This window comes from Caretta caretta, chromosome 1 (assembly GCF_965140235.1).
Source record: "Caretta caretta isolate rCarCar2 chromosome 1, rCarCar1.hap1, whole genome shotgun sequence".
Taxonomy (NCBI): Eukaryota; Metazoa; Chordata; order Testudines; family Cheloniidae; genus Caretta; species Caretta caretta.
This window is the reverse complement of record NC_134206.1, coordinates 352,857,019-352,869,617: the sequence shown is the minus strand read 5'-3', so window position 1 is coordinate 352,869,617 and position 12,599 is coordinate 352,857,019. Positions and strand designations below refer to the sequence as shown.

The 12,599-nt window shown below is 54.2% G+C and overlaps 1 protein-coding gene across 1 annotated transcript in view; it reads right to left on the bottom strand.

The window, feature by feature from the left end:
- SND1 (staphylococcal nuclease and tudor domain containing 1) overlaps positions 1-12,599 on the bottom strand; it is a 507,509-nt gene that overhangs the window by 274,187 nt on the left and 220,723 nt on the right. Inside the window, exon 13 of the mRNA XM_048821939.2 lies at positions 2,137-2,247. Within this exon, the coding sequence (XP_048677896.1) occupies positions 2,137-2,247 (111 nt within the window). The remainder of the gene's footprint in view (positions 1-2,136; positions 2,248-12,599) is intronic.

Genomic DNA, 12,599 nt, shown 5'->3' with positions numbered 1-12,599 from the left:
CCACCGTGCCTCGGTTTCCCCAGGGGTTCTCAAGCTAGGGGTCGGGACCCCTCAGAGGGTCGCGAGGTTATTACATGGGGGGTTGTGCGCTGTCAGCCTCCACCCTAAACCCTGCTTTGCCTCCAGCATTTATAATGGTATTAAATACATAAAAAGCGTTTTTAATTTATAAGGGTGGGGTCGCACTCAGAGGCTTGCAGTGTGAAAGGGGCCACCAGTACAGAAGTCTGAGAACCCCTGGGCTATCCCCAGCTGCACACCTACCAGGTGGCCTCTTGTAAAGTTAGCAAAGTGCTCTGGGATCCCAGGATGAAGCAGCAGTACAAACCAGGAGGTTCACTGAGCTGCCCGGGGCTGGGGGATGTGGGTGACGGGAGCTGCCCGGTCTGGCCTGCTATCGGTCAGAGAAGGGAGGGGAGCTGGGTAATGAGCTCTGGGCCACAGGTGCCTCCTGCAGAGCTGCAGTTCGCCCTGCCAGGACAGAGGACGCACCAGGCAAAAGTAACACTTGCCTGCATTTCTCTCACCAAGATAACCCCAACCTAATTACATGAGCACAGAATGTGTCTAAAGTCCTTTGAATCCGCTCAGATGTTGTATTCTTTAAATGCAATTACTGCTCCTGCAGACAGGCTGGGGCCGGAAGCTCTTGATGCTTTCTGCTGTGCACGCGGCCCCAGGGAACGAAGCTCAGGCCTTTTAACTCCCCTCAGCTTGACCACCTTTCCAAGCTTGATACATGCAATGGGCTGGAAGATTCCAACAATCTCCTAGGCATTTTTAAAATGTTATCTTCTTTAATCTGCCTGTTGGGAGCTCCAGAATTAACACGGAGAATCCAAATGCAACACACCATACCCACTGACTCACAGCACGCCTGGCATGCTGCCAGCGCTACACAGCCCTTTGCAGCACCAGACATTCGTTCTGCAGTGCAAGGCGCTGGGGGGTTTGCTGCACTCGCAGCCTTAGGGAGAGGCAGCTCAACAACGGCGAAGTGAGGCAGGATTCCAGATGAATGGGGTGTGAGAAGCACCCCTGGCTAGGGCAAGCCACAAGGCTGGGGAGCAGGGGCAGAGTTTGGAAAAGCAAGAGGGTAACCGAGAACTCAACGTGGAACCAGAAAGGTCAGCGGAGGCAATGCGGGAGGGGGCTTGTCACGGAGTGTGGGGGAGTCCAGGGCCTGCACCCCTCTTCCTGGGATTTGCCGTGACTCTCAGCCAGCCAGTAAAACAGAAGGTTTATTGGACAATAGGAACACAGTCTAAAACAGAGCTTCTGGGTACAACCAGGACCCCTCAGTCAAGTCCTTCTGGAGGGCAGGAAGCTTAGACCCCAGCCTTGGGGTTCCCTGTGTTCCACCACCCAGCCCCAGACTGAAACTAAACCCCCCCAGCAGGCTCTCTCCTGCAGCCTTTGTCCAGTTTCCCGGGCAGAGGTGTTACCTCCCCCTCCCAGCTCAGGTTACAGGCTCTCAGGTCTCCCATCCCCAGTGCAACTCCCCTGCCACATTCCCAGGTCAACACTCCCCCCTCCCTGCTGCGTCACAGGGCTACAGGGCATCACATGGCACGGGACTCATTCCCCCCAGCCCGGAGAGCTCACGGTCAGTCAGCAATCTGGGGAAGGGGCAGAGCATGGGGTGGACAGGGACTGAACGGTGGGGAGCTCAGCTAGGAAGCCCCTTCCCCTATTTGCTGCCCGAGGAGGAGGTGGGTATGGGAGGGAGGGTGATGAAACTGGAGAGGAGGTGCCTGTCCCGTCCCTATGGGGGCTCTGCTGTGACCCTTCCCAGGCCCGGGAGAACTGGGGCAGCAGTCAGGACGGCAGAATGGAGAAGACCCAAGCATAGTCCATGCCGAGTGCCAGCACCTCCTCCCACCGCCCCCGCCGGGCTAATGCTCCCTCCGCTTTCCCCCCGCCCATGAAGTAGCCAAAGGAAGCGCCCTGTCCTTAGAGCTCACACACCAGGTCTGCTGCCCACCCTGTTGCGTGGCACTCTCCCACACCTCACTGCTGGGCATGCTCTCCTGCAGGCCTGCACCCACAATGCCCTTCACCCAGCAGCTATCCTGGCCCTGCACAGACACCCCCTCCCCCGTTTTGTTTGCGAGGCAACCAGCCGTGCCCACTCACCGTGCCTCCGCGGCCAGCAGCTCGTCATAGTGCGAGGATCGCTGGTCGTCATCCTGCCGGTAACGGATGACCGTGGCAAGGCCCTTGCTCACTAGGGCCTCAGCGATGTTTCTGCAACACAAAGACACCGGGGACTCAGCCTGGGGGGAAAGTGACATAAGTCCTGGCAGACCCCTCCACGCACATACCCCTGCACTGGGCATGACTATGCCCTCTGCCACGTATGTAACATGTAACACTACACAGGGGAGCTGCAGCAGCTCAGCGACGAGGCACAGCCCCAATGCGGGTCCCAAAGGGGAGCCCAGCAGCTGGCACCCACCGGCTGAGAGCTGCAGCATCCCTTGGTCCCTAGTACCCAGAAGAAGCCCAGGCTGGGGAAGGAAGGAGCAGCTGCTTCCCTCCCCATCCCTCTCTTGCCCACAGCCCCACTGGAGAGCAGCTCCTCACCCCACAGCTGTGATTCAGGGGGCCGCCTAGGAGCTATGGAGCTGGCTTACTGGCTCCTTGGAGCTGCACAACTGGGCCTGGGTGGAAGTGAGGGGGGAAAAGAGAGCGGCTAAGGGCAGGGCACTTCTGGGGACTAAGCCAACACAAAGCCTTGTTCACAGTGACGTTGCACCCCATAATACTTTATGGGAATATGCTCATGAATGTATATATGACATAACTGGAATATGTTTTATGCTACATATGCCATGTAACATATCTCTGTAAAGGTTATGAGCTACTGAATCGATTCATCCTATTTGTATGCATGTGTCATTTTTGCATTCAGAGTTATGAATATTGGCCGTGTACTTGTTTAACTTTAAGTAGCCTCAGTGAAGCAGTTGGTCAGTTTCCTGAGAAAAGACTATTCTCAGTAAGTGCCCAATCAAGAAATACTTAAGCCAACAATGAACTTGGAAAAGCCAATCCCCATCTGACCTTTCCCAGGAATGTGGCCTGGCTGGAAAGGAACTTAGTCATGCATGGACACGCGACTTGCCCATGTGATTCCAAAACTCCATCTTGGAGATGGACTTTGCATAGGAAAGAGGATGCTCCACCCACAAGAGAAAGTCTGTTTAAGCCTCTGGGAGACCCCTTCATTTTGTCTTCAGCTGGCTCAAGAGATAGGTATCCTTTGGGGGTGGAGAGGCTGAAAGAAACTGGAACAAAGGACAGTAACCATAGGAGTGAGAGTGATTGCTGGACCCAGACTAGAAGGAGACCAGTCCGTAAAAGGTTTCAGAGTAGCAGCCATGTTACTCTGTATCCGCAAAAAGAAAAGGAGGACTTGTGACACCTTAGAGACTAACAAATTTATCTGAGCATGAGCTTTCGTGAGCTACAGCTCACTTCATCAGATGCATTCAGTGAAAAATACAGTGGGGAGATTTATATACACAAAGAACATGAAACAATGGGTGTTACCATACACACTGTAAGGAGAGTGATCAGGTAAGGTGAGCTATTACCAGCAGGAGAGCACAGGGGCGGGGGGGGAGGAGGGGGGAAGAGGAGGAGGACCTTTTGTAGTGATAATCAAGGTGGGCCATTTCCAGCAGTTGACAAGAACGTCTGAGGAACAGTTGGTGGGGGGAGAGAGGGGAGAATAAACATGGGGAAATAGTTTTACTTTTACCCATCCACTCCCAGTCTCTATTCAAGCCTAAGTTAATTGTATCCAGTTTGCAAATTAATTCCAATTCCGCAGTCTCTCGTTGGAGTCTGTTTCTGAAGTTTTTTTTGTTGAAGAATTGCCACTTTTAGGTCTGTAATCGAGTGACCAAAGAGACTGAAGTGTTCTCCAACTGGTTTTTGAATGTTATAATTCTTGACGTCTGATTTGTGTCCATTTATTCTTTTACGTAGAGACTGTCCAGTTTGACCAATGTACATGGCAGAGGGGCATTGCTGGCACATGATGGCATAGATCACATTGGTAGATGTGCAGGTGAACGAGCCTCTGATAGTGTGGCTGATGTGATTAGGCCCTATGATGGTGTCCCCTAATAGATATGTGGACACAGTTGGCAGCGGGCTTTGTTGCAAGGATAGGTTCCTGGGTTAGTGGTTCTGTTGTGTGGTTGCTGGTGAGTATTCGCTTCAGGTTGGGGGCCTGTCCGTAAGCAAGGACTGGCCTGTCTCCCAAGATCTGTGAGAGTGATGGGTCATCCTTCAGGATAGGTTGTAGATCCTTGATGATGCGTTGGAGGGGTTTTAGTTGGGGGCTGAAGGTGACGGCTAGTGGCGTTGTTATTTTCTTTGTTGGGCCTGTCCTGTAGTAGGTGACTTCTGAGTACTCTTCTGGCTCTATCTGTTTCTTCACTTCAGCAGGTGGGTATTGTAGTTGTAAGAATGCTTGATAGAGATCTTGTAGGTGTTTGTCTCTGTCTGAGGGGTTGGAGCAAATGCGGTTGTATCGTAGAGCTTGGCTGTAGACAATGGATCGTGTGGTGTGGTCTGGGTGAAAGCTGGAGGCATGTAGGTAGGAATAGCGGTCAGTAGGTTTCCGGTATAGGGTGGTGTTTATGTGACCATCGCTTATTAGCACTGTAGTGTCCAGGAAGTGGATCTCTTGTGTGGACTGGACCAGGCTGAGGTTGATGGTGGGATGGAAGTTGTTGAAATCATGGTGGGATTCCTCAAGGGCTTCTTTTCCATGGGTCCAGATGATGAAGATGTCATCAATAGAGCGGAAGTAGAGTAGGGGCTTTAGGGGACGAGAGCTGAGGAAGCGTTGTTCTAAATCAGCCATAAAAATGTTGGCATACTGTGGGGCCATGCGGGTACCCATAGCAGTGCCGCTGATCTGAAGGTATACATTGTCCCCAAATGTAAAATAGTTATGGGTAAGGACAAAGTCACAAAGTTCAGCCACCAGGTTAGCCATGACATTATCGGGGATAGTGTTCTTGATGGCTTGTAGTCCATCTTTGTGTGGAATGTTGGTGTAGAGGGCTTCTACATCCATAGTGGCCAGGATGGTGTTATCAGGAAGATCACTGATGGATTGTAGTTTCCTCAGGAAGGCAGTGGTGTCTCGAAGGTAGCTGGGAGTGCTGGTAGCGTAGGGCCTGAGGAGAGAGTCTACATAGCCAGACAATCCTGCTGTCAGGGTGCCAATGCCTGAGATGATGGGGCGCCCAGGATTTCCAGGTTTATGGATCTTGGGTAGTAGATAGAATATCCCAGGTCGGGGTTCCAGGGGTATGTCTGTGCGGATTTGATCTTGTGCTTTTTCAGGAAGTTTCTTGAGCAAATGCTGTAGTTGCTTTTGGTAACTCTCAGTGGGATCATAGGGTAATGGCTTGTAGAAAGTGGTGTTGGAGAGCTGCCGAGCAGCCTCTTGTTCATATTCCGACCTATTCATGATGACAACAGCACCTCCAACAGCACCAGGTTTGCCGTGACATTATTGGGGATAGTGTTCCTGACGGCTGGTAGTCCATCTTTGTGTGGAATGTTGGTGTCGAGGGCTTATACATCCATAGTGGCCAGGAGGGTGTTTTCAGGAAGATCACCGATAGACTGTAGTTTCCTCAGGAAGTCAGTGGTGTCTCGAAGACAGCTGGGAGTGCTGGTAGCGTAGCTTACTCAAACATCTCTGAGGGTGAGATTTCCTCTGTAATTACTTTCTTACTGTATTAGGTTTAGACTTGCGTGTTTTATTTTATTTTGTTTGGTAATTTACTTTGTTCTGTCTGTTATTACTTGGAACCACTTAAATCCTACCTCTTGAATTTAATAAAAATCACTTTTTACTTATTAATTAACTCATAGTATGCATTGATATGGGGGGAGGGGAGAGAGAGAGAGAGAACAGCTGTGCATCTCTCTATCAGTGTTATAGAGGGCAAACAATTTATGAGTTTACCCTGTATAAGCTTTATAAAGGGTAAGACAGATTTATTTGGAGTTTGGACCCCATTGGGAGTTGGGCATCTGAGTGTTGGAGACAGGAACACCACTTAAGCTGTTTTCAGTTAAGCCTGCAGTTTGTGGGACATTGTTCAGAAAAAAAAAGTGGGAAAGCGTGTCTGGCACCATTACCCAGGGTTCTTTCAACCCAACACTCTTGGTAACTTTTACTCTGTGTGAGGTGGTGTCAGGAAATAAATCAGGGGAGACACAGCCGTCCGACCGATAGATGGCTGGCACAAACAGGACAACACAAGAGTGCTTTCACTTAAAGTGAAACTTTACTTACTCTCAAGCGCTTACATCCGCAACAGGTTAGTAAAACACCCCCAACCCTTGATAAATACCGAAGCTGAGCGTGGCTCTCGAGTGACACAGCAGCAGCGTCTGCCGGTGGGGAAAACAAGATGCATCCAGAGGGAGAGTCCAGTCCCGAAGAGTCCCACCACCTCAAACTTTTCCCCCTTATTTATACATTAGTACTAGAATGACATGTCCCTTAAAGAAAACTTGTTAAGCAAGCGGTTCCAATGGGCAAGCAAGAAGCTCCTTCTGATTACTGATTAACCAGGTGTGGCTTTTTCCAGAGTTTGCAGCCTTGAGACCCCAATAGACATTCCTGGGGCACATCCTGCTCTTCTAAAATGCATGTATCAGCCACTTCAACACAATTCTTATCAGGAAGGATGTGGGGTCAAGCTGCCCTTTCTGTGGCACTCAAAACCGCCTCCCCACCTGCCTTGGTCAAGCTAAGTTTGCTACATGGCCACTTTACAGCTTGCAGACTTGGCTGCTTTTAGCAATAAGCCATAGTGGTTTCAGGTACTTTACTGGTTTGCGGACATCTCCCCGTACAGCACAACCGGGCAGGGTTCTGAAGTCCCAAGCTGGCAGGGAAAGCAGGGGCAGTAGTACTCTTGGCACATCGGCTGGCAGCCCCAAGGGGGTTTCTGTGATCCAACCCGTCACACACGGTTCACCCAGGTGAGCTGCATTGGGACCTGGACACAACAGCCAAACCTTCCCCTTGCAGCCAGCCTGACAAAGGCTGCCATCGCTCTCGTACATTCAGGACTGTGTACGTTTTTCTCAGCTGTGAAGGAAAGGTCAGGGGGAAAGATCCTCAGTGCAGGGAGTGGATGCGGTATGAAGCCTGCATGCCAATCAGGGAGCGCGGTAAACTGGCTGCCATTGCATTATGCTGCTTTAAACAAATTCATGAATGGTACTTGGCCGAGTTCATCAGTAATTCTCCTCCATTTACACACACAGGGCAGGCACCGATAATTCACAACTTACAAACCCAGGACTCATCCCTTTAACAGCTTCCAACAAGCGTCTCCCCGCTCTGTGCCATGGGGAGGGGTCAGGCTGGGCTGGTGCCGAAAGCTGAGATTAGGGCTCGCCTCAGAGTGGGGAGGGGAAAATCAGAGGATTCGTAAGCGAGGAAATCAGCAGCAGCGGGAGGCAGCTGCAGAGGTAGCACTCGAAATGACAGGCAACCAGGAACAAGCACCTCAGCTCCTCTCCCAGGCACACTGGGGAAGGCAAACAGAAGGCTGTTTGCTACCAGCAGCCCACACACCCTTGCTTTCCTAGCCAAGCTAGGTGCTGCAGTGAGCCACCTCCGCTCCCCGCAATCCTCCCACACACACGCATGACAAAGCACTCTTTGCAAGCGTAGGTGCCCCCTCCCCCAACCCCTGAAGGACTCCCGGTGACTGAACCCCTTTTAAGGGGACAGAGGCACATGGTTAAATTATCTGCCCAGCACGTGTATCCTGCTTCCCAAGGCAACAGGGGTCTGCAGAGGCTCTCCTCAAGACATTGGACCTGCTGCCCGGAGAGGCCGCAACGGGGTGAGGCCTTCCAGCCCACGCACGCAGCCCATCATGCCACAGGCCAGGGCAGAACAGCCACAGCCTGGATGTGGCACAAGGAACCCTGCTCTGGCCATGGATCCCTCCCTGCCGCACTGACAGCTGAAGTGCCAGGCCACAGCACTCCGCTAGCCTCAGCACCTCCAGCTGCCAGCCACCTTCCGGCCTCTGGGGTCCCAGGGAACCACATGAGGGATGCAGAACACGCTGCCTTCCTTCTCTGGAGTCAGCTCACCCACCATGCAGAAAACCTGAGGGGGCGGCGGGGGGACAGGCTCCACCCAGCAGGAGCGTCAGAGCCTCCAGGAGCCCTGCCGACCGACACCATTAACACCTCTGCCAATGGCACAACCTGCCGCCGTAAGCCAGTCCACGAACCACATCTCAGTGCAACCCGCCTCTCCCAGCACTACCCTGATCACCCTCCTGCTGCCCAGCAACCAACCGAACACACATTGCAACAGTACAGCCCAGAAGGGAGAGCACCAGCGGCCCTGCAGGATGCATGCCTCCTGGCCACAGCAAAGGTCATGCATCCACCCTTCTATGGCAGAGCCCTTCCATTGCATTCACGCCACCCTGCTGGGCTCTCAGGCATGGAAGGGGCCAGGACAGGGCTGAGATGGCGGCAGTTATGTCTCATGCCACATCCAGCGAGCTGTGATGGGCATTGGCATCCAGATCTCCTCCCTGGGGACTCACCCTTCAGCTTCTGTACAAGGCCACAAGGGGAGTGAGCTTTCACCAGGCATGCAGCAACACACAGGTGTCTCCCAGTTCTATCCCACCTTCCTGACACCCACGGTGCCAAATCCTGGCTTTCCAACGGACTGGATGAGATCAGCCTGGACCCTGGACAGAGCAGCAGCTGAAGCTGAGTGAGGGGAAAACCTCCCTGCCCTTAATCCTCCCTGTCCTTCCCAGAGGACATCTGCCCTCAGAGCGCCAAGACAATCTGTAGCTTGCGTCTGGGTGGACTCCCACACCATGGCCATGAACCCAGCCCCCTTCCCACCTCCACCTGGACTACATGGCTCAGCCTGAGGGCTCCCAGCAAATCACACCATGATCCTCAGCTGATGCCCTAAAGGCCGATGCTACGTGCATCAGCCTCCCTGGAGCAGGACGCTGTCCCAGACTGCTTAAAGGGCAGTTCGCGAGGGTTGGAGGAGAAGGGGGATCTGGAAGCAGAGCTGGGCTCGTTTTCCAACAGTGGAGTTTTGCTAGGATTAGCAGTTAGCAACTTATTCCTGTGGCTTCCTCGAGGCCTGTTAGTGCACCAGTTCAGCAGCCTGAGCACCTGGACAGCAGCCAGGGAGGCCGGGGTTCAATCCCCAGGTAGCTTATTTTCTTCTTTTCGGCAGAAAGCATCCCAGAAGCTTGCTTTTGAACGGTGTTTGCAGATCGTGGTACAAAGCGAGGGGGGAAGGGCGCGAGAGGATGCCGAGTCTCCATTCCAGCTCTCAGCCAGTCAGCCAGCACATGCTGTTCGAATGCTGCTTGCTGAAGTTTGACACATTTCACATCTCTAAAGAAACGTCTGCGGCTTCTCTGCTCATTGAGGTTCGTATTGTGCGTTTGTGCTGATGTTAAAAGCTGGAGCTTTGCAGCAGGGAGGGGGGCGGAACCAGAACAGCTGGTGCAAAGTGCCTTACGGAGAAGGTCTCGTCACATTAGCCTAGATTTTGGATTCAGTATTACAGAGCTGCTGGGAGAGGAGCCCAGGCAGTGATTGGCACCTGACCTCCAGGAGGGCAGACTAGCATCCTGTCTCCTCAGCTGGAGTTGAAAAACTAAGCATGAAATTAGCAACAGCAATGGCAACAAAGCTCCCAGCTCTGAACGGGGCTCATGGGAGCCAGGCACCAAACCCTCTGTGCCCCACAGAGAATGGGACTTGGCTCGGGAAAGGTGCAGGAGAGGGAGTGTAGCCAGTACTCACCTCCAGGCCCGCTTCTGTGTGGGAAATAAAAGCCCCTCTCATGGGACAATGCTCCCGGTTTCACTTCACACCACACATGTCCTGGCACTAGGACTATGCACCCTCCCTTGGGACAGGGAAAGCAAGACACCTCAACCAGCAGGTTTCCAAGAACACCAAAAAAAGACAGGACTACAGTACTGAAGAGCCAATACCGGGGCCTGGTGTACTCCAAGAAGTGCCCCAATGCAACGCCCATTCGAGACCGAGTTCGCAGGAATCCAGCTCTGGAGGACTCAAGAGCAAAGCCAAGTGGCTCGGGGAGTAGGAAACAGCAGGTCAAGCTGTCCCTAGAGGACAGGGACTGGAGGAAAATGGGGGCTATAGCCTAGCTCTCCCAGGGGGAGATCTCTGACTCAGGCTGACTAACTGAGTCGCTGGCATTTGGCAGGTGTCCAGTAAACTCTTGGCAGGTCTCAGTCCCCAGCGGACAGGTGTCCCCGTCGCCCCCTTGTTACCAACCTCAGCAGAGGGGCCTTGCAGCCAGAGCTCCCCCCTCCACACCCCTGTCCTGTTAGTCAGGGCTGAGGGGGCAGGAGCTTGACCCTCAGCTGCTCAGGCGGTGCCTGTTCCGGGGACGGAAAGCGAGTTCCAGTCCCTGGGGCTTGTAAACCTGGCCCCATTCCCAGCACGGTGTCCACACAAACACGCTCACACCCTGCTCAGCACTGGCCAAGACAGGCTGTGGGGAGCTCACTGGATCCACCGCGGGAGAGGCCAGATGCAACCCCACGCGGACTCTTCTGTGCACAGGTATCATCTTTACTGACGCACACAGCCGGCTCTGGCAGCGAGGCCAAGCCGAATGGGAGGCCCAGAGCGCTTCCTGGCAACCAGCGAGACCTGCACAGCAGCTATGGGAGTGGCGCTAGCTAGGCTCCTCCCCTCCATGCGCTGGGCAGCCCAAAGCCCTGCTCCAGCCCTGGCACGCTCAAAGCCATTGGGCTCTGGAGGCAACTGGCACAGGGGCAAGGGGCAGAGCTGACCGGAGACTCCATCCTCCCCTGCACATTTGGGAAGCGGACACACCGTCTTCAGCGAACTGAGGAGCCATTTGCCATTCTCCGATTTTACATTGCTACAGTACTGCCCATCCCCCAGCTCCTGCGGGAGCTGAAATGCAGCCAGCTCTGGGGTGGATGGCAGTGCTCCAGGTGAGGGGAATTCTCGCCAGGCATGCCAGGAGGAAAAAAACCAAAAAGCTCCATTTCAGAACAGCCTGTGGGATCTGGGTCTGTGGCACTGCTGCAGCCCCGGAGCACAGGGAAGGCTGGCAAAGGGAGGGCACTGCTGACGGACGCGGCTCCAAGCCACTCACCCACCTGACGTGTTTTCAGCCGGAGCAGAGAATTCTCATTGCCCCCCTCCAGAAGCTGGAGTACGTAACCAAGGTGATACCGTGCCATGGAGGTGCCACTCCAGGGGCACCAGAGCTGACCCAACTGATACCACTCGGAGTAAAGTCTTCTGGCGATGGTGCACGCGACGGGCGCACACCTATGCTGGAATAGACATGAGCAAGCACTGGAAGAAGAAGAGGGTAGTAGTTGAACCCCATGCTCACCATCCCCATTCGCTCCCCGAGAAAAGCCACTGCTATGCACAGAAGGAAGGGAGGGAGCTGGCAGGTGAAACCCAAGAGTCCTGGTCTCCTGCACTATTCCCAGCCCCATCACTGATGCAGGGTGACTTGCCCAGGGTCCCTCATGGCAGCTTCCAGGCCTCAGCTTCCACTGCTGGCATATAGGGCTACGACTGACCAGCCTACAAGGGAAAGCACGGAAATCCTCTGAGGGACAAGCCAGAGAGCCATCACCAGGATCCTGCCCCCCGCTCCCGTGAGCACCCAGCACAAGCTTCCATGTTTGGCCAGAAGGGCCCAACACACAGCAAAGACACCTCAGCTCCTGGAGACACATCTGCCCCTGGCAAGGAGCCATACCCTGGGCCACTGCTTCCAGCCCACTGACCTGCGCAATAAGGGGTGCGTGGGGAGCCACAGCCTCTCCTTGGACAGTCCTACTCCAAAGAAATCCAGAGCCCCCAGCCAGCCAGTTACTGATAATCAGCTCCCAACAAAGGGCTGATGCAACTGGACAGCTCCACCACACCCGGCATCGGCACCTTCTGTGAGCTCTGCTCTGGCATCAGCCGTGGAGAAAGCCGGCACTGAAGGTACTGGCAAGGACATATGGACAGGGGTGTTCACTTGGCCTAACAAGGGGCCCTCCCGATCACTGGGCAGACCCTACCAGCCTGGCACATCACTCACAGCTCAGGATCTCAGAGCTTCCCAGGTCTGCAAGCAGCAGGTAAATGCCTGTGACGAGCACTCTCATCCCGTGCCTCCATTCCCCTGGGCCGTGGCCAACAGCGATAGGTACGCAGGACCCGGTGTGCTCCAATCCCAGCCACTTCCACCCCCATGCGCACAGAGTGGGGGATCCAGGCACTCCAGCTCAGGGTGCGATCGGCCGGGGAGAGCCTCAGCAGGGGGTGAGCAAGGGACCACAGGCTGAGACTCTGCATTGGGGAAACCCAAATACATGGCTAGAGCAGCACCGCAGGAACATGACAGACGAGCTCTGGAAGGGCCAGGCCACCCGCTAAGGGGTCAGGAGGAAACAGTCGCTGGGAGCAGGTTACCCCATCACAGCTACTGCAGAGAGCAGGGATGACCCCGGGGCCAGGAC